This window comes from Aotus nancymaae, unplaced genomic scaffold, assembly GCF_030222135.1.
Source record: "Aotus nancymaae isolate 86718 unplaced genomic scaffold, 86718_ANA_hifiasm-v0.15.2.pri h1tg000079l, whole genome shotgun sequence".
Lineage (NCBI taxonomy): Eukaryota > Metazoa > Chordata > Mammalia > Primates > Aotidae > Aotus > Aotus nancymaae.
In genome coordinates, this window is record NW_026988494.1 from 267,313 (window position 1) to 293,328 (window position 26,016).

The 26,016-nt window shown below is 35.9% G+C and overlaps 1 protein-coding gene across 1 annotated transcript in view; it reads right to left on the reverse strand.

The window, feature by feature from the left end:
- Nucleotides 1–979: 979 nt before the first annotated feature.
- The window catches only part of ADAM32 (ADAM metallopeptidase domain 32), a 135,322-nt gene continuing 110,285 nt past the window's right edge, over nucleotides 980–26,016 (reverse strand). The window contains exons 19-25 of the mRNA XM_064368683.1: nucleotides 25,505–25,661; nucleotides 14,632–14,670; nucleotides 10,931–10,969; nucleotides 9,422–9,460; nucleotides 4,477–4,515; nucleotides 2,200–2,238; nucleotides 980–1,061 (exon numbers count right to left, since the gene is read on the reverse strand). Coding sequence (XP_064224753.1) covers nucleotides 1,055–1,061; nucleotides 2,200–2,238; nucleotides 4,477–4,515; nucleotides 9,422–9,460; nucleotides 10,931–10,969; nucleotides 14,632–14,670; nucleotides 25,505–25,661 — 359 coding nt within the window. The 3' untranslated portion in view covers nucleotides 980–1,054. The remainder of the gene's footprint in view (nucleotides 1,062–2,199; nucleotides 2,239–4,476; nucleotides 4,516–9,421; nucleotides 9,461–10,930; nucleotides 10,970–14,631; nucleotides 14,671–25,504; nucleotides 25,662–26,016) is intronic.

Consider the following 26,016-nt stretch of genomic DNA (forward strand, 5'->3'; position numbering starts at 1 on the left):
GAGGAAAAATACCTAACTATTATAAGGAATCAAAGAGGGGACATTACTATACATCCTATAGACATAAAAAAGAATGTTATTAACAACTTTAGGCCACAAGTCTGACAATTAAATAAAATGGATAAACTTTTTTTTAAAAATTACAGTATCTGAAAAAACCTATCATGAGAATAAATGGAAAATGTGAAAGTTTTCTATTAAATAAATTGAATTTTCCTCCCCGCAAAAACAAAACAAAACAAAAAAAACTCCAGTCCCAGAGAGCTTCACTGGTAAACTTTGACAAACATTTAATGGAAAATCTAAATATTTTAGAAAATGGAAAAATAAAGAACCTTTCTCTAATTCATTTTATCAAGCCTCATACCAAACTCTAATAAGGGAATCACATTTGCCTTTAAGACCTATGCCTAAGGGTCCTTCACAAGCTGCCTCTCTGTCTTCTGGGCTTGACCCTATGGGTCACTTGGCCAAGGGACAAGAGAAAGGTGGGGGATAGAGAGGCCTGGATGGGAAGGTACAACTCTTGAAACAAATAGTCCTCCCTCAGAAGCCCAGCTGGGGTCATGGGGAGGATGAGGAGGGCAAATATCTGGATTTACTGGACCTGCGTGCAGTCCCATGAGAAGGATCAAGAGGAGGAACACAGTACACTGCCCAGATCCTATCCTGAGTAAGACTGAGTAGGGCCTGATGCATCTAGGGCCCCAGGTGGTACATCAGAGGCGGTGGTGTGGAGCAGGAGGCACAGGGGCAGGAGGAATGGAAGAGCTCCAGAGAAGACACAATGGGAAGAGCTCGCAGAGTCAGGCGGGGATGGGGACAGCTGAGATGAGTTTGGATGACTATTACGGGCCCTGCAGGTGCAGAATTACGGGCCCTGCAGGTGCAGAATTGCGGCCCCAGGGGGTAAAGGAAAGGTAAGAAAGAAACAAACATGCTAGCATGCAAATTGAGCCACACTCAATTTATTGTTTCCTTCAGCTGTGACCAGGTTTTCTCAGTGAGACTCAGTGAGATTCTCGATGTTATCCATCGCCTTCTGAAGGAATCATTAGTTACTGTGGAGGAGAACAAAAACACATGCTCAAGGTACTGACAGCAAACTCCTACCACTGTACAAGCAGGTGGGGTACTGCAAAGTGGAAAATTCATGTGGCAGGGAAAAAAGAATTGTTGAAAGGATGTTTACAATTTTGCTTGTGAAATTATTTGACCATGAGTCACTTATTTACTTTATATTTTGATTTCTAGGGAACCAGCATATTTAATCAGAAGTACTTGCAAATGGGAAAATGTACCATTTTTTAAATTTTAATGAAATGTTTATAAATGTAATAAGTTAATGTCTTTACATTTTTAGAGATTTAAGTTCACATTAATTTTCCTTTTTTAATACCTTGCAGCCAATTTGTGTGTGTATGTGTATGTGTGGGGTGTGTGCGTGTGTGTGTGTGTGTGTGTGTGTTGTAAACAGTATTTTAGCCTTTTGTTCTTTGAAAACTCATAGACCCGAAGCACTGTAGTATATGCTGCCTAATGGATAAAATGGTCCTGATTACAGATTTGTTTTATAAACAAATTTACAGATTTTACATCTTGTTAGGTACAACTCTTTAACTCCATTCTATCAACAAGAGCAAGTTCTCAATAAACTTAAGAGAACTTTACTAAACTGAAAAAAAAAGACTAAGACTAGGTTATTTAAATACTCATTAGTAACAAGATTAGTAAAGATTGGTCATTTAAATATAGGTCAGTTAGGCTGGACATGATGGCTCACGCTTATAAACTCAGCACTTTGGGAGGCTGAGGAGGACAAATTGCCTAAGGTCAGGAGTTCAAGACCAACCTGGCCAACCTGGTGAAACTGTCTCTACTAAAACTACAAAAATTAGGCGGTCATGGTGGTACACGCCTGTTATCACAGCTACTCAGAATGCTGAGGCAGGAGAATTACTTGAACCTAGGAGGAGGAGGTTGTAGTGACCTGAGATCACACCATTGTACCCCAACCTGGTTGACAGATTGAGACTCTCTCTCAAAAAAAAAGAATAAAATAAAGACAGGTTGTTTATTGGTGCAGTACTTTACCAATTCATCTACCCAATCCATACTTAGAAACTAATTGTGGATTATGAATTTTATTTTAATTTCATACATGTATTCACTTTAAGAAACGTCTTATAATGTACTTACCTACTGCTTTGTGTTTGGGTATTTTCCTGTGATTTGGATCTAAGGAAATAAGGAAATAACATTTTTAGGTTGACATAATACAACTTGTCAAAGTTATGTTATATTTATTTGTTATGGCAATTTCTTCCTCTTTCCCTTCAAAGTGGTACTAAAAAAGAAATATTTGCCAAATTTGTATTTTTATACTAATTACTACCAAAATTCAAATTCGAAATTCTTGGACCTCTTTTCCTTTTTTTTTTTTTTTTTAGAGATGGAGTCTCACTTTGTCACCCAGGTTAGAGCACAGGAATATGATCGTGGCTCACTTCAGCCTCAACCTCCTTGGGGCTCAAATAGCCTCCTGCCTCAGCCTCCCAAATATCTAAGGCTACAGCCCCAGCCAATTTTTTCTGTTTCTTTGTAGAAATGGGATTTCACTTTGCTGCCCAGACTGGTCTTGAACTCCTGACCTCAAGCAGTCCTCCCACTTTGGCTTCCCAAAATGCTGGGATTACAACATTTTGTAATGTGAACCACCACACCTAGTCTTTTCCATTTTTATGTCCACAGACTCCTTATTTCTAATCCCCCAACTAAAAGAATGGGAGAGAAAAAGAATGAACTAAAGACAAATTAATCAAGATTAATTTATAGAGAAGATATATAATTAGATGAGGGAGAATATTCAGTGATAATGCATAATTTTACTTCTCCCATCCTTTCCCTACCTTTGCTATTTTGTATCTTCAAAACCTACTGTTGATTTTTCCTGCTACTCTGACTGGGAGACATTCTTATTTAATATAATTAGTTACTTCCCAAACCATTAAAAAGATTTGTATTTATACGTGTATGAGTCTACTGATAGGTACACCCATTAGATTTCTGGATGTATGCTATGTGTGCTTAGCCTACTAAGTCTAAATGAAAGAATAACCACAGAATACCTTTCTAGTAATGCTAAACACAAAGTTAGAATAATGGGTTAACATTCCAAATTATACTCCCCAAATCCAGTGTATATTATCCTATGGATGATGCCCCTATCTATCCCTCAATCTAGCTGAATTTATTGCTTCTTAAAGAGAATGATAATGATATGATTATGGCATATTTTATGAGGAGAGAGAATGTAAGGGAACGATTAGAGTGCTTACACCCCTAAGAATTATACGTGCATATGAACTTCAAGAGTAACCACTCATTCGTTAAGCAAGTATTTATTGAGCATTCACTCTGCAAGATACTACATATAAATAGGTAAGGAAAATAAGCATGGACATGACCCTCAAGTGATTTCAGAGGCTGAAAGGAGATTAATGCTTCTAGGTGAGCAGAAGATTGGGACAATTGCAGTGTTTGACCACTCTATCACAACTCCCTTGGTGACAGTGACAGAGTGGAGAAAACAAAGAAAATCAGCCTTTTTCTCAAACATAGCTTAGAGAAAGTACCTGATGTCTGTAAAAGGGTGCTTATGTTAGGAGACATCAGAGAACAACAGAAAAAGACAGAAACACTGTAGCTTTCCTAATGGATGGGGTGCCTTCCTCAGGGAAAACAGAAAGTATATAATGCTGTGGTATAGCCTAGAAAATTTCACCTGTGGGTGTAAAGGATATTTTGGAATAGCAGTGGGTTGAATGTAACTCAAAAAGGTCACTTAAGGAAAAAATACTAGACAATACAATAAAGTAAAAACTGTAAAATGAAGAAAGCATGATGAACATACCAGTAAATATTTGATAACTTCAGAAGGATTGCAAAGCCACAACTGTGGGGTGTAGGAAACCAAAAGCTTAAATGAATTCAGAGGACCCTTGTTAACACAGGTGTGGAGCATGCGGGTCTGTGGGAAATGTAGAATTTTAGTGTGTTTATAATACTGCCTCCTAAACACTTCCTAAGTGGAAATAATCATTGACTCAGTTATTCACATTGAGTTTTTGTGGGTGTAAATGCAACCTGAAAAAATAATATTTCTCCTTTGTGTATCACAAAATAAACGAAGCAAAATGTTCAGCTTATGATTTAGTTTCACAAGGTAATTATAAATATTTGTATCTTATTAAATTTCACTAGCTTATTTCTTATATAACACAAGAGTAGACAATCAACAAAAATTTAGTCAACTGAAGAAAAAAGATTAATTGAATTAAAACTTGTTCTAGAATGGGAAATATTATCAATTGTGGCATCTCAAAAAATATCGAGCAAATATTTATGAATTATCAAATTTTTCATTCTGAATTTTCAACATACTTATTTATAAGTAACACTTTTTATGTTGATTACCTGCTAGTATATGCTTGGGCACTATCTTCTGATTTGGATCTAAAAATAAATTAAAAACAATATCTAAAAGTTAATACTAAGAGCTTGCCATTTTACACCACCAAAACTAATTATTTAAATACTTGAGGCATGCAAATAAGTACCATTCTTTTTTACTCAAACACCAAATGCAACATATAGTACAAAATGTAAATTCTCTGCTGGAGAAGAGTATCAAGATAGCAGAAGTTTTTCAAATTACTTCTAAGTTAATGTAAATTTAACTGCAAATATCTAAATCTGTCCTTCAGCCTCCAAGTTAGTTTTGTATTTGTTGATACATAAATTGCAACAGTTCGTAAATTAAAACTTACATTTACTTCTGACCAATTTGGCAGACTGGAGTAACAGGAAAACTTATCCTTTCTGTTAGATACATTAAAAAAAATGCTGAAGACAACAAAAAATGTGTACATAACTAAGAATGACAGTCACAATGTGTTTTCCTTCTATCATTAAAAAAAAGAAAGAAATTAGAAGCTCAGAGGAAAACCAAGAGCTAAAGCTGAATTACTTATACCCTAAAAGATGTGGTTTTCATAACCCTAACTTGGAAGGAGTTGAGGACATGGATCTTTACATGCTAGAAAGCTGAAATGGAGCTGTTTCCCAAGCCTGATAATCTTTAATGGAAATAGTAAAAGCTGTGGCCACTGCACTTTAGAACACAACTAGCAAATTTGAAAAGGATCCTCTAGAGATGCAGGAATCACAGGCCTGCACCAGACCTCAACTGCTGAATTCTACCACCCACAAATCCGAGAGCAAGCATGGAAAACGCTGCCACATTCATGCCCCAGGAGAAGCAAACCTGAAATACTCTCCTCTCAATGCATGCCTCTACAACTCAGGGCATGCAGAATTCCCATGAGAACATTCACTGTCCTTGAGGATGAGCTTATAAATCTAAAATAGCAAAACAAAAAGTCACACATCAAGATGAACAGATAATATAAAAATCTTCAAAATGGAAATATTTAGGACCTCCACACAGATCAAGGCAGGAATGAGGAAAAAAAAATAGCTATTAAGAAAATGGAGGATTTGGAAACTGATATAAGGAAGTGAAACAATGTCAGATAGAGAGGTAGAAAGGCGTAATAATACATGAAGAGCCCAGTTAAAAAACAGGGAGGCTAGGCCGGGCACAATGGCTCATGCCTGTAATCCCAGCACTTTGGGAGGCTAAGGCAGTTGGATCACAAGGTCAGGAATTTAAGACCAGCCTGGCCAAGATAGTGAAACCCTGTCCCTACTAAAAATACAAAAATTAGCCAGGCATGATGGCAGGTGCCTGTAATCCCAACGACTAGGGAAGCTGAAGCAGAGAATTGCTTGAACCCAGGTGACAGAGGTTGCAGTGAGCCGACATTGGGCCACTGCACTCCAGCCTGTGTGACAGAGCGAGACTCCATCTCAAAAAAAGGAAGGAAGGAAGGAAAGGAAGGAAAGGAAGGAAAGGAAGGAAGGAAGGAAGGAAGGAGGAGGCCAAAAGGAGAAGACCCTCCTAAATATAGTCATTTCCAATGGAGAAAAGAGAAAGAATAAGAGTCAATAATTGAAGACATAATGACTGATTTAATTTTTTAGAATTAACAACTGAGTTCTGATATCTAAAGACTATGTTGAATCCAGAGCTGTCTAAATAAAAACAAATTATATCAGAATATATAATCATAAAATAACAAAACATTCAAGACAAAAAGGAAATCTTAGAAGCCACCTAGGGAAAAAAAAACACATTAATGGCAGGGGGAATAAATAATGAGACTGACAACCAAGTTCTCACCACTGACAGTACATGGTAATTACAACAACAGAATATTAAAAGACACTTTCAGAAAAGTCCTCAGCTAGGACTCTGTAACCATCTACGCTATCATTCAAAATTGAGTGTGGAATAAAAAAAGGATGGTTCAGGCATTTAACACAAAATATTGATAATACATAATCACTAAACTGAAACTAAAAGTGTTGTACTTGAGAAAGGAAACTAAACCCATAATGAAAAATCAGTGGATTCAACAATAAAAAGAGCAAAGCAACTGATAAATATGTTATAAGATTCTAGCAGGTATTAACTGAATATAAAGATGATTATAATAGTAATAGTGGAAGGTAGGATTCTGTAGGTAAAAACCTGGAAGAAGCTAAAAGCCAAATGACATTAATATGCGAGAGTAATGTTTAGAGTTTGCTGATAAATTGCCAAAGATTCTTTTGTTGCTTAGGAAAAGACTAGAAATATTGAAAGCATTTAGACATTTTAAATAAGTACACTAAAGTGGTACTAATGTGACCCATACTGGTGTTGGGGACAGGAGGCAGAGAAATTCTACTCAGAAAAGGGCGGGTCCCTGGCGAAAGCTCCACCCTCAAGCTGAAAGCCTGAAACCGCAGCCGAAAGAGAGAACCTCTCCTCTGTTTTCCCACTCAAATACTGTCTTTTCCTAACTATCCATGGCCCCACTCTGTCCCATCCTGCACCTATAAAGACCCCAGACTCAGTCAGCAGAGAGGAGAGGCAGCTGGACATCAAGGACTATGAATAGATGTTGGAGAGAAGTGTCTTGACTTCAGAGGGACAGCTTGATGGCATAACTTCAGGGAAGAGTCCAGCCGGAGGTGGTCGGACTTGAGGGGAAGATTACCTGCCCATCCCTTTCTCAGCTCCCCTTCTCACTAAGAGCCACTTTCATCATTCAATAAAATCCCCCACATTTACCATCCTTCAATTCATTCATGTGACCTCATTTTTCCTGGATGCCAAACAAGAGTTTGGGAGCCAAAAGTGTGGATACAAAAGGCTGTCACACTGTCCCTTTGTCCTCACTGGCAGAGAGCAGCCACCTCATTCGAAAAGGCAGAGGGCCTACTGAGCTATTAACACTTAAGCCATCCAAGCTAAAAGAGCACTGTTAACGTGCCCTCTGGGGTTTTGGAAGTCACAGGCACCCTACCTGGACGCTGCTGCAGGGCCTGCACAGATTTCCCTCCTGCCGGCACCCAAAAGTGCTCGCTCTCACTCCTGCACCTGCTCGCCTGCATGCTCCCTCCCAAGTGGTGGAACACACTGGGTCCCAGTGAGTGGAGTTTGATCCCGCGGGGCCAGAGCTAAAATGGCTGGCTGGTTCCAATGCCCCTGCACTCCAGTTCCCACCTCGTTCACCGGTGAGCTCCCTCCCACAAGGAGTTGAGAGCAGCTGGCTGAGTAAACAAAGCACCCCTGTCATGAGTCCCGTGAAGGGGTCAGGGAAATATCCTGCTTCACTGGAATTCATTCCACCTCTCTGCTATCTTTGGCTTCAACAACCTTTTTACTGACCTCCCACCAGTTAAAGATTATTCCAAAGATAAATGACATGAAAACTATGGTGGATGTTATGTCACTAAAGCACAGCCACCATGTCAAGTGATGTTATTAAAGTTCAAATGAGTAATTATTCTAAAATGATTCCCTGGTGCATGCTAAGCCAGAAGGCTAGTCCAGTGGTTTAACACTCCAAATTAAATGATTTCTATTGAAATGTACATTGTCCTATGGGTGATGCTATCACCCCTCACTGAATGTAGGTAAATAATGCTGGGAGAGATGTATTATGTTAACAGGGTTTCAGGATGAGAGATGATATACTGAGGGAAGAAGAAAGGAGGAAGCTACAGTATCATCAAGGATATATGGATGAGCACGTGTGTGTGCAGACATGCATGTGCACACGTCTATGTATTTTGTCTATTTACTTTGTGTTTTTGTTTGGTTGCCTCTGTATGTGTGAAAATCAAAGGTAATTATTCATTCATTCCTTCAACAAATATTTATTGATCACTTACAATACAAACCAAGCATTCTTCTACATGCTAGCTATACAATCCTAAGCAAGATAGACATGACCTTTATTATCTGAGATGACAATATAATAAGAGAAAAAGGTCACTGAGGCTTGGTGGGCCTCAGCCCTATATGGTAACTCCCTTGGTCACAATAATAAGAAAGGGCATGATAATAAAAATCAACATTTTAAAGACAAACTCTTGACTGCAAAGTGTCATTGTAAGGAAAAAATAATAATAATGAGAAAGATTAAAATAAGAAAAGCAGGCATTCTTATTGAAGAAGTAAATTTCTTCTGGAACAAAAGAAATCATACGATCTTGTTGTGCAGCTTAGAGAGTTTGCCCTGTGGATTTGGATGTGTTTGGGAACAGTAGTGGGCTTGGAAGAACCTAAAAAGAATAACATCAGCCCCCTATAAATGTATATAAAAACCGCAACTCAGAGAGGGACCAGTAAAAACTTCAAAGCATTTTATATCTGCAGAAGAACCTAAAACCCACAATTGCTGGGTGGGGGGAACTAAATACTTACTGGATTATTATAAAAAGACATCTACCTTTCAGGAAATGGAGACGGACCTAGTAATACTGAGAGGCTATGAAAGATGTGGAATTTTTGTTCCTTTGTGGTGCTTTTCTTTCCAACAAATTCTTCTCAAGCTACCCATGCGAGCATTCACTCAGTTATTCATCAGTATACATATTAGTTTCTAGTTGTACCATCTCCAAATAAAAAAGTAAACTTCCCCTTCGTATGCTCCAAGATAAAGAATACAAAATAATCCTTTTTATGAATTAGCTCCTTAAATATTTCACCAAAAATGTTTTCCTTTGTTTCCCAGAAATAAACTCCCAACACATATTAACTAAACTGCAGGAAAGAAGAGATTGACTTATAAATAAATACTCGCTAGTTACTAGATCAGCAAATAGGTTGTTTTAAGGTATAGTACCTTACTAATTGTGTCTATTCAGTTAATAGTTAGCAAGTAATTGTTAATTATCAATTTGTTCATCTCAATTTTTAACACATTTATTGTAAAAAAAAAAAAATGCCTCCTAATTTACTTACTTGCTAGTATCAGCTTGACTGGTGCTTTCTGATCTGGTTCTAAAAGAAAGCAAAAAAATAATGTTTCCATATTAATACTCAACAATAATGTGCCTCCATAATGAATGAATGTTAGATCATTTTATAACCTGTGTTAATTCTTCTATACCAAGAATCACCACTGATGAATAATGTCAAGACTACTAAATTTGCATATGTAAACAAAGTGGTTTTTATTTATTCATATACAATGTTCATAAAATGCTTAAATTTCAAATCTTCAACTAAGCAGAGGAACAAGAAAATAGATTTTTTTCCTTTTCACTTTCTAGCACAGAATATATACTTTATTTTAAATGCCTGATTCTGGCCTTCAGAGTCTATCCGTTGATAAATAAATTGCTACAGGTTGTGATTCAAATCCACACTAACGTCAAGAAGACTGAGCTGATGAGGAGGTGTGTAATTTCCCCCTTATCCCACACATAGAGAAATAGTGCAAAAACAACACTACTATTTACTAAAATTTTTCAAAAGAAAGGGTCATTTCTAGTGATAGTTAAAAGGAAAGAGAGAATTGAAAATGCAAAAGGTAAATACAAACTAAATCTGAATGACTTTGGGGGTTCATAAGTCAGTTGCATAAGCTACATCAACTTATCAAGAGTTGAGACCTTCTGGAAAGTTAGAGCTGACCTCGTTCTCTAAACCTGGAAGCCCTAAAAGGCCATAATCACCCATGAAACGGGGATAGTTAAAGCTGTAGCCACCAGACATAGAGATGCATCAGGGAAATTGCTTCAGAAGAAGAGATGAGAAAGGAACACCAGGAGGCATGGGAACCCTGAGCACTTAAATTGGCTTAGGAATTTGGATGGAAAAATCATCACACAGAGAAACGGGAGCCTTAATTCTTTACATGTATAGGATAAGGACACCAGTTCATGCTTCCGATGAATTCCAGTATAACAGTTATTACAAAAATTTATCACACAGGTGGGTAAAACATGACCTCCACAAGGAGGCTTCTGCAAAGCACAGTAGGTTTGTTCATACCAGCATCACCACAAACAAGTGAGTAATGCATTGCTCTCTGATGTTGTGATGGCTATGACATCACTAAGCTATAGGAACCTTTCAGCTTCAATATAACTATGGAACCACCATCATACGTGTGGTTTCTCATTTACCAAAACATTGTTATGAAGTACATGGCTGTATAAGACAAGCTGGGTAATTTCTAGGCACTATACATTCTTTTCCTTTACTAATTATGCATGTCTTATCTCATTTTAGAATCAGCTATTTTATTCCTTGTTTCCTCAGAAAAGACTTCCAGTAAACATTTATTAAATGAAGAAAGGACTAATTTATTAGAAACCAAATTAAAATCCAGATTAGCAGTCTGGATTTTAGTGCATTGCTTTACCAAATTGACATTGTTCAAAAATATTTAGAAATAAATTGTGAATTATCAATAAATTCTCAATTTTCAACATGTATCTTAAAAACACCTTCTAAACTACTTACTGGCTGGCATATGTCTGAGTGCTGCCTTCTGAGTTGGATCTAAAAAAGAATTGAAAACAATGTCTCAAGTTAGTACTAAGAAAACTTGCAAACTTCACAAATGAAAATCAGGCCATTTTATAACTAGTATTAGCTCTTTAAAATACTCATTACTGGCCTGGTGCAGTGGCTCACGCCTGTAATCCCAGCACTTTGGGAGGCTGAGGCAGGCGGATCACAAGGTCAGGAGTTTGAGATCAGCCTGGCCAACATGGTGAAACCCTGTCTCTACTAAAAATACAAAAATTAGCTGAGTGTGGTAGTGCATGCCTGTAGTCCCAGCTACTCAGTAGGCTGAGGCAGGAGAATCGCTTGAACCCAGGAGGCAGAGGTTGTAGTGAGTGGAGATGCCAAGATCATGCCACTGCACTCCAGCCTGAGCGACAGAGTGAGACTCTGCCTCAAAAAACAAAAAAACTAATTACTAATAAATAAAATAATGTCCAAAGTCACTGAACATAGATGCAAATAAATAACATTTTTATTTACCCATATACTTCATCCATAAAAAGTGCTCATTTCAAATCCTGCAATGAGGAGAGTACCCAGAAAAACACAGATTTGCTTTTTCTGAACATAGAATATAAATTTGTTCAGAAAAAAAGACAGATTGGCTATATCTAAACATAGAACATAGATTTGATTTTGAACGTCTGATTCTGACCTTCACACCACAACTTTTTGTTTTTTATTCATCTTTAAAGAAAAGACAATATTTTGTAAATTAAAAGCTAGACTGCTCCCTAGGTAAGCTAGCAGAGTGAGCTGGTAAAACAATTTTTCCTTTCCATTCCTTGCATAGGTGAGTGCCAAATAAAAAATCACACACACATGCACAAACATTTGATACACAATTGAGGCTCACAGCAAGGAAAGACTTCTGTTGCCAGTAAAAATGGTGAAACTGAGAGCTCACAGTGTAAACAGGAGCTAAGGCTGCATGACTTCAGAAGTAGCTAAACCTACAGTGCTACCAGTCATATGAAAGTACATCACATACAATTATGTACAGTACATAATATATGATAAAGATAATAAATACTTGTTTTGGTTTATGTGTTTACTATTTGTTTGTTTGTTTGTTTGTTTGAGACAGAGTCTCGCTCTGTTGCCCAGGGTGGAGTGCAGTGGCTCAAGCTCAGCTCACTGCAACCTCTGCCAATCGGGCTCAAGCAATTCTCCTGCCTCAGCCTCCTGAGTAGCTGGGATTACAGGCATGTGCCACCATGCCCGGCTAATTTTTTTTTTTTTTTTTTTTTTTTTTAGTAGAGACAAGGTTTCACCATATGGCCAGGCTAGTTTTGAACTCCTGACTTCAGGTGATCCGCCCACCTCGGCCTCCCAAAGTGCTGGGATTACAAGAGTGAGACACTGCACTTATACTGTCCTTTTTATTATTAATTTATAGTGTACTCCTTTGCTTATTTAAAAAGAAAAGTTAACTGTAAAACAACCTCTAGCAGGTCCTTCAGGATGTATCCAGAAGGCAGGATTGTCATCCTAACCAATGACAGTTCTAGATATGTCATTGCTCCTGATGACCTCCCAAAAGGACAAGATATGGAGATGGAAAACAGTGATATTGCTTATCTTGACCCTGTGTAGGCCAACGCTAATGTGTTTGTGTGTTAGTTTTGAACAAAAAAGTTTAAAAAGAAAAAAATTTATACAAAAAAAGCCAATAAAGATATAAAGAAATTTGTACAATGTGTTTGTGTTTTGAGCTAAGTGTTATTACAAGAGTCAAAAAGTTTTATACAATTAAAAAGTTTATAAATTTGAAAAGTTATAGTAAAAGATAAGGTTAATTATTGAAGAAATAAATTTTTAAATAAATTTAGTGTAGCCTAAGTGTACTGTGTCTGTACAGTTTATAGTAGGACTCAGTAACGTCCTAGGCCTGCACGTTCACTCATCACTCACTCACCTGGAGCCACTTCCATTCCTGCAAGCTCCATTCATTATAAATGCCCTATACAGGCATACCATTTTTTATCTTTTATATTATATTTTTACAGTACCTTTTCTATGTTTTGATACATAAATAGTTATTCGGTTCCAGTTACCTACAGTATTTTGTACTGTAACATGCTGTACAGGCTTATATACATAAAGTTATAGGATATAACCTAGGTGTGTAGCAGGCTATATGGTCTAGATCTGTGTAAGTACACTCTGCGATGTGCACACAACACAATCATCTAACAGTGCAGTTCTCAAAGCATATCCTTGTATTAAGGGACTCATGACTGAATTAGCGTACTGCTTGGATAAACAAACAAACGCATGGAATTTTATAGATTGTGACAGAAGCCATGAATCTAGATATATAAATTTCTATAATAATTATGGGATGGTGAGAGCTAATTACATTTACCTAATTGTTCCGTTCTTTTAATCATCAATAAATAGCATTTTGTCCCTATTCATCCTACTTATGTTTCTCATATTTCTTTTTCTTCCTTCCTTTCTTTTTTTTTTCTGGAGCTCACTGGTGGTCATGGCTCACTGCAGTCATGAACTCCTGAGCTCAAGCAATCCTCCCACTTCAGCCTCCCAAGTAGCTGGAACTACAGGCTCATGCCCCCATGCCTGGCTAATTTCTTAATTTTTAATTTTTCAGGCACTCCTCATACCTCAGCCTCTCAAAGTGCCAGGATTACAGGCATGAGCCACCACACACAGCCCCTATTCATGCTTTTTAACCATAACTTCAGTTCTCACTATTTTATAAGTCTGTGAACTGGACTCAATATTCTCTTTCAGTGTCAAGACTCTTAACTACCCATCTTCAATTTTGTAAAAGTCCAAGGCCTTATTTCTTCAAATATTGACTCTTCCCCACTCTAAATTTTCTGTCTCTGAATTCCTTTGTTTCTTAACTGGTCTTTTATATATTACTATTCTGTTTATCTTGTATTCTGAGTGATTTCTCTAAACAATTTAAAAATAAGCAAGTCTTTTTCAGCTCCTTTATTTCTTATTTAATAGATTCTATTTTTTTTAACCTCTATACAAATCCTAAGCATTTTTTTGAAGTTGTTCAATTACCTGTATTTCTTTAGATTGCTTTGGCTGTTGGCATTACCACCTCTTGTGGCTTTTTTTTTTTTTTTTTGGTAAGGTTAAGTAGCATTGATTGTATCATGAGAATTCTGTATATTTTGCTTTGTGCAATAGGTATTTGCTTACACCAACATCATCACAAACAAGTAATGCATTGCTCTCTGATGCTGTGTTGATTACAACATCATTAGGCTACAGGAATTTTTCACCTTCATTATAATCTCTTGGAACTATCGTCATACATGTGGTTCATCATTTACCGAAACATTGTTATGCAGCACATGGCTCTATAACACAAGCTGGGTAACTTCTAAGCACTATATATTCTTTTTCCTAATCACACATGTCCTATCTCATTTTAGAATCAGCTATTTTTTTCCTTGTTTCCTCAGAAGAGACTTCCAGTAAACATTTATTAAATGAAGAAAGGACTAATTTATTAGAAACTAAATTAGACTGTATGTTAGCAGTCTGGATTTCAGTGCATTGCTTTACCAATTGATGTTGTTCAAAAAATATTTAGAAATAAATTGTGAATTATTAATAAGTTTTTGATTTTCAAAATGTATCTTAAAAACAGCTTCTAACCTACTTACTGGCTGGCATATGTCTGAGTGCTGCCTTCTGATTTAGATCTAAAAAAAAAATTGAAAATGTCTCACATTAGTACTAAGAAAACTTGCCAACTTCATGAATGAAAATAAGCCCATTTTATAATCAGTACTATCTCTTTTATAAAACTATTAATAAATAAAATACTGTCCAAAAGTCAATGAACAGAGATGCAAATAAATAACAGTTTTATTTACCCATATACCTCATCCATAAGAAGGGCACATTTCAAATCCTGCAGTGAGGACACTATCAAAACACTCAGATTTGCTTTTTCTGATCCCTTCTAAACACAGAATATAGATTTGACTTGAATGTCTGATTCTGACCTTCATAATCCAACTTTTGGTTTTTTATTCATTATTAAGGAAAAGACTACCCCTGAGGCCAGAGATTGAATAGCACTGCCTTAGAAGGAGCTGATGCCCCAGGACTTTGGATACAGAGATGCTGTAGGTGAACTCTTTAACTAGAACAAAAGCCAGAAGGGGCCATCTCACTCATGAAACAGGAATAATATAATTTTTGACCAGTGCCTTTTGGAATGCAAGAGGGAAATATGCATAAATAGAGAAAAAAATGCATCAAGAAGAGAAGTAGGACTCCCAAGCATCCAAAAAGTGCACTTTCAGGACCCCAGTTCACAGTCCCACAAATGCTTGAACACTATGCATGGCAAAATTTTTAAAATATTTTTTCTTTAAGAAAGGAAAAATTAAACAACTGGTATGGTTAGGCTTCATGTCCCCACCTAAATCTCATCTTAAATTGTAATTACCATAATCCCCATGCATCAAGACAGAGACCAGGTGGAAATAATTGAATCATGGGTGTGATTTCCCCCATGATGTTCTTGTAATAGTGAGTTCTCATGAGATCTGACAGTTTTATAAGAGGTTCTTCCCACTCTGCTTCGCACTTCTCCCTCCTGCTGCCTTATGCAGAAGGTGCCTGGTTTCCCCTTTGCCTTCTGCCATGATTGTAAGTTTCCTGAGGCCTTACCAGCCATGCTAAATTGTGAGTCAACTAAGCCTCTTTCCTTTATAAATTACCCAGTCTTGGGCAGTTCATTGGAAGGTTGCCAGCAGACTGGTAACACTTTGGCCTCTCCAGTGCAGCAGGGGTTTAACCTTAAGGGGACAGAGAACAAAGACACAGGCCTGGTCCCAAGCCCCCAGTGATAGAGCACAAAGCCCAGGAATGCCAATTTGAGCCTTGGCCCACTGAAAGCATCCAGAAATGAAGCCAATTGCCTAAACATAACTTATACCACAGTAGAACCCTTAAAGCATCAGATAATGTAAAAGCAGAAAACTCCATACAAAAGACAATGATTTCAAAGATTAAGGGAACATCAGCCCACATAAATGAGAAAGAACCAATGCAAGAACTGACAACTCAAAAAGACACAGTGTCTTCTTACCACCAAACAACCACAGTAGCTCTCCAGCTATTCTTCTTAACCAGACTGGAATGGCTATACTGACAGACATATAATGCTAAATCTGGATGGCAAGGAAGCTCATCAATATACAGAAGGTGGAAACTCAATCCAAGGAGCACAGCAAAGAGTTAAAAGGTGACATAGCCATTTTAAGAGAAAAATAAACTGAACTTCTGGAAATGAAAAATTCACTGCAAAAATTTTATAAAGCAATTGAAAGCATTAATAACAGAATAGACCATACTGAGGAAAGAGTCTCAGAGCTAGATGACCATTTCTTTGAAACAACACAGGCAGGCCAATAAAAAGAAAAATTAATTTTTAAATGAACAAAATATCAGAGCAATGTGTGACTGTGTAGAGACCAAAGCTATGACTCATTGGCATTCCTCAAAGAGATAGAGAGAAAGCAAGCAAATTGGAAAACATATTGGAGGATATTTCCACAAAACTTTTCCCAGCCTCACTAGAGATGTTGACATGCAAATTCAGGATATTCAGGGAACCCCTGTGAGATACCACACAAAATGAAAACATCCCCAAGACACAGAGTCATCAGATTCTCCAAAGGCAATATAAAAGAATAAATTTTAAAGGCAGCTTGGGAGAAGGGGCAGGTCACCTACAAAGGGAACCCCAACAGGCTAACAGCAGTATTTTTGGCAGAAATCTTACAACTCAGAAGAGATTAGGGACCTATATTCAGTATCCTTAAAGAAAAGAAATTTCAGCCAAAAAATTTATACTCAGCTAAACTAAGCTTCATAAGCAAAGGAAAAATAAAATCTTCTTCAAACGAGCCAATGCTAAGGGAATTTGTTACCACCATAGCTTCCTTATAACAGGTCCTTAAGGGAGTGCTAAATGTGGAAAAGGGAGACTATTACCTGTCACCACAAAATCACTTACATACATAGCCCCCTGATACTATAAAGCAAATACATAATCAAGTCTATATAACAACCAGCTAACAACATGATGACAGGATCAAACCTACACATAACAATATTAACCTTGAATGTAAATGGGATAAACCCCCCACTTAAAAGACATAGAATGGCAAAGTGTTTAAAGGAGCAAGATCCAACTACATGCTGTCTTCAAAAGATCCATCTCACCTGCAATGACACCCATAGGCTCAAAGTAAAAGAAAGGAGAAAGATCTATCAAAAAAACAAAGTACAAAAAAGAGCAGAGGTTGCTATTCTTATTGAAGATGAAACAAACATTTAAACCAAAAACAATTTAAAAAGGACAAAGAAGAGCATTACATAATGATAAAGGGTTCAATTCAACAAGAAGACTTATGATCCTAAATATATATGGGCCCAACAATGTACCACCCAGATTCATAAAAAAAAGTTCCTAGAGACCTATGAAGAGATGTTGAGGACCACACAAAATAGTGGGAGACTTCAACACCCCACTGAAAATCTTATGCAGATCATCAAAGCAGAAAATTAACAAAGGTATTTGGGACCTAAATGTGACACTTGACTAAATAGACCTAACAGACATCTGCAAAATACTCCACCCAACACCACCACAAAATAAACTCTTTACATCTGCACATGGCACAGGCTCAAAGAATGACCACATGCTCAGTAATAAGGCACTTCTCAAAAAATTCTTAAGAATCTAAGTCATACCAATCACACTCTCAGACCACAGTACAATAAAAACAGAAATCAATACCAAGAAATTTAAAAACCATACAATCACATGGAAATTAAACAACATACTCCTGAATGACTTTTTGGTTAAATAAGGAAATTAAGGCAGAAATAAAAAATGCTTTGAAACTAATATAAACATATAACAGAAGCTCTGGGACACAGCCAAAGTAGTGTTAAGAGGCAAGTTTATAGTGCTAAATGCATACATCAAAAAGTTAGAAAATCTAAGGTTAACAACCTAACATCTCACCTAGAAGACCTAGAAAAACAACAGCAAACCAACCCCAAAGCTAGCAGAGGAAAATAAATAGCAAAATCCAAACTGAACTGAATGAAACTGAGATACAAGAATCCAGAGAAAAAGTTAATAAAACTGAAAGTTTTTTAAGAATAAATAAGATTGATAGACCACTAGCTAGATTTATTTTAAAAAGAGATATCTAAATAAACACACTAAGAATTAACAAAAGTGACATTACCACTGATCCCCCAGAAATTTTTAAAAATCTTCAGAAACTATTACAAACACCTCTATATGCACAAACTAGAAAACCTAGAAGAAACTGATGAATACTGAGAAACATACAACCTACCGTGATTGAACCATGAAGAAATTGAAATCTTATACATATCAGTTACAAGTGCTATGTGCACTACCTGGGGTACAAAATCATTTATACACCAAACCCCAGTTACACACAATTTAACCATGTAACAAACCTGAACCTAAATTAAAATTTGAAAAAAAAAAAAAGTGGTAATCTGGGGATAGACAGGGGATGAAAGGGAAAGACCAAGGAGAGGTATTACAAAGGAAAATAGGAAATTTCTTGAGGGTTACAGATACCTTTATCATCTTGATCATGCCGATGGTTTTATGGGTGTTACTTTTCAAATTATCAAAACATCAAATTATACACTGAAAATATGTGCAAATTATTGTATATCAAGTATATATCAATAAAACAATATATTTAAAAGAGAGCAAACTATTGATATACATAATAACATGGATACATTTCAAATATATTAGCTATGGGATAGAAGTCAGACTGGAAAGACTGCATAATGTATTAATCCACTTATACAAAGTTCTGATAAGCAAAACTGTAGCCACAGGAAACAGATCCACCAGTCCTCAGAGCTGGAAAGGGGTGAGATGAAATATTTGGCATCACAGAACTGCTCTATATTTTATTGAGCTAGTGGTATGTGTGTATATTTGCTAAACTCAACACTGTAGACACAAAAAATAATGAATTTCATGATATATAGATTATATCTCAATTTTTAAAAGCCGTATTCTAATCACAAAAGGAAAAAAAATGAAAAGGAAGAAAAGAAGATGCAGAAAATAGAGAACAACCACCACCACAACCAAGGAGGCTAAAATGGGGACACTAAAAGACAGCAAGTTCAGAAGGAGAAAAGAGGCAGAATGGGGAAGTCAATCATTGCAGAGATAATGGCTGAAAATTTTCATAACTTATAGAAAAAATAAAGTTTAAGTATAAAGATTAAAATGAATTAATTGGACTGATAGCAGACATCCCATAAATAATACATGCCAAAATTTAAAAGCATATCCTTAAAGGGATAACAGAAATAGCCATCCACCTAAAATTCCATGCCCACATAACCTATAATTAAATATTGAACATAAAACAAAAACAATTTCAGTAATAAACATCACACAGATTATTACACTTAGAACATCACTGTAATATCTACTAGAAAATGTACTTCCTCAGAATAAAATGGAACCTACAGAAATTATATGCAAGCTGAATAATAGAAGAAATTGATAAATTCCAAGAAAGGTATAACATATCAAGACTGAATCATAAACAGAGCATCTCAGCCAAGCCTGTGGCTCACGCCTGTTATCCCAGCACTTTGAAAAGCCAAGGTGGGCAGATCACTTGAGGCCAGGAGTTTGAGACCAGCCTGGTCAACATGGTGAAGCCCTGTCTCTATTAAAAATACAAAAAAAAAAATGGCCAGGCGCGGTGGCTCAAGCCTGTAATCCCAGCACTTTGGGAGGCCGAGGTGGGTGGATCACGAGGTCAAGAGATCGAGACCATCCTGGTCAACATGGTGAAATCCCGTCTCTACTAAAAATACAAAAAATTAGCTGGGTGTGGTGGCATGTGCCTGTAATCCCAGCTACTCGGGAGGCTGAGGCAGGAGAATTGCCTGAACCCAGGAGGCGGAGGTTGCGGTGAGCCGAGATCGCGCCATTGCACTCCAGCCTGGGTAACAAGAGCGAAACTCCGTCTCAAAAAAAAAAAAAAAAAAAAAAAAAAAATACAAAAAAAAAAAAAAAAATAGCCTGGTGTGCTGGTGCACACCTGTTGTCCCAGCTACTCTGGAGGCTGAGGCCCAAGAATCACTTGAACCTGGGAGGTGGAGGTTGCAGTGAGCCAAAAATGCACCACTGCACTCCAGCCTGGGTGACAGAGCAAGACAAGAGAAGAAAAGAAAGGAAAAGGGAGAGGAGGGGAGGGAAGAGGTGGGGAGGGGAGGGAAGGGCAGGAGAGGGAAGAAGGGAGGGGAGGGGAGGGAAGAAGGGAGGGGAACCTCTGAACATATCAAATAGCAAGTAGAAGATTGCATGAGTAATCAAAAATCTCCCAACTACAAAAGGCCCTGAATAACCAAAGCAATTCTGAGAAAAACTGTAAAGCTGGAAAAATTGTACTACCAGACTCAAAATATACTACCAAGCTGAGAAACCAAAACAGCATGGAACCGGCATAAAAACAGACACTTAGACTAACAGACTAGAATAGAGTAACCAGAAATTAATCCACATATCTAAATCCAATTGAGTTTTGAAAAAGGTGCCAAGAATATTCACTGGAGAAAGGGCAGTCTCTTCATTAAATGGCACTGGGAAAACTGGATATCCACATGCATAGGAATAAAACTGGACCCCTACCTCTCAATCTATACCAAAATAACAACAACTCATACTGCATCAAAGGCCTAAATATAAAATCCAAAATAATAAAACTCATAGAAGAAAACATAGGGAAAATGATCAGGACATTGATCTGGGAAAAGATTTTATAAATAAGACTTCAAAAGCACAGGTGACAAAAGCAAAAACAACAAATGAGACTATATCAAATTGAAAACTCTCTACACAGCAAAAGAAACAATCAACATAGTAAAAAGACAACCTACAGAATATGAGAAAATATTTGAAAACTACTGGATTAATACCAAGAATATACAATGATTTCAAATACCTGAACAGGAAATAAAGCAAACAATCAGATTTAAAAATGGGCAGGTAATCTGAACAGACGTTTCTCAAAAGAAGACATACAAACGGCCAACAAATATGAGAAAAAATGTTCCACATCACTAATAATCATAGAAATGCAAATCAAAATCACAATGAGGTATTATCTTACCCAGCCAGTATGGCTTTTACCAAAAAGACAAAAAAAAAAAAAAATACTGGCAAGAATGCAGAGAAAAGGACGCTGTTGATGGGAATGTAAACTCGTATAGCCACTATGGAGAATAGGAGGGCAGTTCCTCAAAAAACAACAAATAGAGCTACCACATGATCCAGCAATCCCGCCACTGGGTATTTATCCAAAGGAAAGGAAATCACTGTATTTTAGAGACATCTTCACTGCCATGTCGACTGCAAGCACTATTTATAATGGTTAAGATATGGAATCAACCAAGGTTTTCAACAACATATAGATAAAGAAAATGTGGTATAGGTATACAATGGAATATCATTTAGCCATAAAAAGAATAAAATCCTGTCATTCACCACAACACAGATGGAATTGAAGGACATCGTTAAGTGAAATAAATCAGGAACAAAAAGTTAAACACTGCATGTTCTCACTCATATGTAGAAGCTAAAAAAAGTTGATCTCAGAAGTAAAATGCAGAACAGAAGATAATAGAGGCTGGAAAGTTTAGGGGGAAGGGAGGGATAAGGAGAGATTTGTTAAAATCTACAAAATTACAGTGAGTTATGAGAAAAAAGTTCTAATTTTCTATAGCACTGTAGGATTACTATAGTTAACAATAATATATAGTTTCAAGTAGCTAGAAGGAGGATATTGACTCCACCCAAAACAAAGAAATAATAAATATTTGAGGTGATATATCTGCTAATTACCCTGATCTGATCACTATACATTACATGTACTGAAACATCACTATGTGCCCCATGGATATGTATAATTATTATTTGGCAAATTTAAAACTACATGAATAAGTAAAACTTGCAATTCAAAAAAGTCTCCCAATGAAGAAAAAAACAGAACCAGATGGTTTCACTGGTGAATTCTACCAAACTTTTATAATATAATTAATACTAATCCTTCCTAGACTCCTCCAAAAAATTGAAGAGTAGGGAACACTTTCAAACACATTTTATAAGGCCAGCATTACTCTGATACAAAAGTTAGACAAGGACATTACAAGAAAAGAAAATAATAGGCCAATATCCTTGATTAACATAGACATAAAAATCCTCAATAAAATACTGGTGAACTGAATTTAACAGAACATTATAAGGATCATATACCATGATCAAGTGGGATTTATATTTGTGATGCAAGGACAGCTGAAAATACACTCAAGAGACACAGGAAACAAAATTCAACTTATTTAATTAAAACTCTTACCATCTCATTATAGAAGAAATATACGTCAACATAATAAAAAGCCATATATTACAAGCACACAGCTACATTAAACTCAACAGTGAAAAGCTATCATTAAAAGTTTTGGTCTAAGATCAAGAATAAAACAAGAAGCCCCTTTCGCCACTTCTATTCAATGTAGTACTAGAAGTCCTAGCCACAGGAATTAGGCAAGAAATATGAAATAAAGGACATCCAAACTGCAAAGGAAGAATAGTATCTGTTTTCAGATGACATGACCTTATATGTGAAAAACTTGTCATTTTGCTAAGGGAGTAGATCTTAAGTGTTCTCACTATACACACAAAAAAGAGGTTAACTAAATAAGGTGATGAATGTGTTAATTATAGTAATTGTGATATTCATTGCACAGTATATACATATATCAGGCAAATCATCAATGTTTGTCAATCGTACCACAATAAATCTCAGAGAAAATAAAATAATTGAACCTAGAATGAAAAAGCAGGATTCCAAAAAAAATTATGATTGTGGTGTGGGTAAACAAATCACATGATAAAATGTGGTAATACTATACACACATATAAATGAATGCATACAAACACTGGCAAATCTGAATAAGATCTTTAGTTGTATTAAAAATATTATACCAATACCATTATACTGGCTGTGGAAATGCAGTTTTCATGTAAGATGTTATCTTTGGAAAAAGCCAGGCAAAGGGTACATGAGAATCCTGTGCAATTTTTGAGAATTTTTGTCCTTAAATTATTTCCAGAAAAAAAAAAAAAGATTTTTAGAAAAGGAATGGTAAGTAAGATTGGGCAATACACTGGAAAATCCATATTCACTGACTAAATAGAAAGATGATAATAACAAAAATAGCACTGGCGAATTTGGGAAAAATTGGAAAGTCAAATGACAGACTAAAAATGGAAGTAGTTAAATGGCTAAGATCCTTGGGTTATTTCAAAGAAGACTATATGTAATGATTAAATTTAGACATTATATAACATTAACTACAAAATCTAAAATTTAAAGAAAATTACTAAAACAAAAACAGAATATAAAAATGTCCAAAGAGTTAAAGAAAAAAAGAGAACAGAGAAATGAAACCATTCAAGACCAGCCTGACCAATAAGGTGAATCCTCATATCTACTAAAAATACAAAAAATTAGCCAGGCATGGTGATGCACACCTGTAATACCCGCTACTCGGGAGGCTGAGGCAGGAGAATTGCTTTAACCCAGGGAGCTGAGGTTGCAGTGAGCTGAGACTGTACCTCTGCACCCCAGGCTGGGCTACAAGAGTGAAACAACATCTCAAAAAAAAAAAAAAAGAAAAATGGAACCAAGAAAATACATTATAGAAAAAGAAAAAAAAAACAAAAAGGCATGGTAAATAGGAAAAAAAAGTATGATGGCAAATTTCAGCCTAAGCATATGTCATCATGGATTAAGCATATGAGCATAACAAACTCCACTAGTGCATTTCATGTAAAGGTTATGTATAAAACACCAGCTAAATGCAAAGACAGATTGAGAAAAGAATGAAAAAGGTGTACCAGGTAAATGTCATTTTTAAAGAGAAAGTTGATATAGCAATCTAAAACAGTGAAAACTGTATTTAAGATACAACTTGTAATGATTAAAAGAAAATACACCAAGAAAATATAACTAAAACATATAAAGCATCAGAACACATAAAGCGGAAATTTCAACAATCAGAGGGAAAGCTCCAACCCACTGAAAATTTTACTTTGCCTCTCACCGAAAATAAAGTATCAAACAGACAGGGGGAAATAATGGTATGCATAAAAATGATTTGAAACAACACGATTTAAAAGTTTGTCCTAAAAACGTTGGAGCAGATATATCGAGATTACACATTTATAAAAATTTACTTCATTTTTCATTCCAAAATTTAAGAGTCTAAATCATACAGACAAGTTTCTCAAAATAATCTAATAAAATTAGAAAATTATTTTTAAAACAGTGAAAATAAATTATATAAATGACAACTAAAGACTACAGTTGATTTATTATTTAAACAAGAAACCACACTAGATTTCTTAAAATTTTTTTAACTGAATGTTGACTACAGTTTAACAACTGGAGAGTGTAAAGAAAATGACATATACGGAGAAGGTTTTTGCTATTAAAGTATTTCTTATTTTAGAAAATAAGAAAGGTTGAAAATTAATAAAGCATTAAAATCAAGAAATTTAGAGTTACAACAGAGCAAAAGTAAAAAGAACGGAATTGAGGGAAAAAAAGCAAAACTTGGTATAAAAAACAATAGAAATATAGAGAACTCAATGAAACTGAAAGTTACATATTTCAAAATTAGAAAAGGAAATGCATCTACAAAGACAGAATAGCTATTTAAAATTATATATAAAACAATACTAGGTTATGGCACATGGATAATGCCACATGTATTAAAAACATGTAAGATACACAAACATTCAGTGTCTCTACAGGGAGGGAAGGGGATCATATCAGAAGGAATAGCAGCTGCAAATACAATGCCTTATTTTATAAGAGAAACAAGTATTAACATCTGTTTATTTCCCATGATGAACAAGTGAATGCTTGTCATCTTGTTCTCTTAGTGTTTGAATTATTTCTTGAAAATAAAAATGTAATAATCTAAATTATAAATTTCCCTTCTGAAAATTTAACCCAAAGAATATTTTTAAAATTATTTCTTATATGAGTCAGCAATGTGAATTAAAATAGCCTGTGGTAAGGCCCAGAAATCGGCATTTTTAATAAAATTTCTGGTGTTTCTTTTGTAGATGACATAGATCATCTCCCTTTGATAAGGAAATAACAGATATATGTGAGTTCTTCCTCTCTGTCAACTAACAGTCCATGACTTTGGCAAACTATGTAAACTACACTTCCAAATCTTTGTGCCTTAAAAAGAGGGTTATTCACAACTACCTCATAAAGTTAAATGACGTGTTGATGTAATACTCAACATGTCCCAGGGATACGTAAAGTATTGTTGCTGCTCATGATATTGTCTTACGTATAACTAGATTCAAATAATGCTAATGTTTAACTTCAGAACACAAATGCAATTTACTCGATACTTGAGAATTCCTCTTCCTTGGTGAACCACTTTTTCAACTGTTTCCTTGCCAAAACTATTACGGTTGCTACAATGAGAATAGGAAGAGCAATGGAAAAACCTAGAAGCCAGTTGTTTTCAGTCTTCTCAGATGCTCTTTCCATGATTGAATCTAAAAATACAAATACAAAAAAGATCAACATAAAAAAAGTAAACTATCTACTTTTACTTTCAAGTTGCAACAAATGCATTAAATGTTCTGAATTTGTATTGTTATTCAAGGAACATGGAAAAATCATTCTAGAATTGTAACCATAATCCTTAGGACTATCTCTACAACCTTTCGTTCTAAAAGCATGGAAACTAAATTTTGGAAAGTTCAAAAGTATTCAAGTCTCACAGCAGCTACAGCAAAATCTCACTATAACACTGTAAGTAGAGACAAAAAATTCAATGACATACAATGTGGGATTGCATAATTGCATGGTTATCCAAAAATACACTCTTACAAGGTGCATTATCAAAGG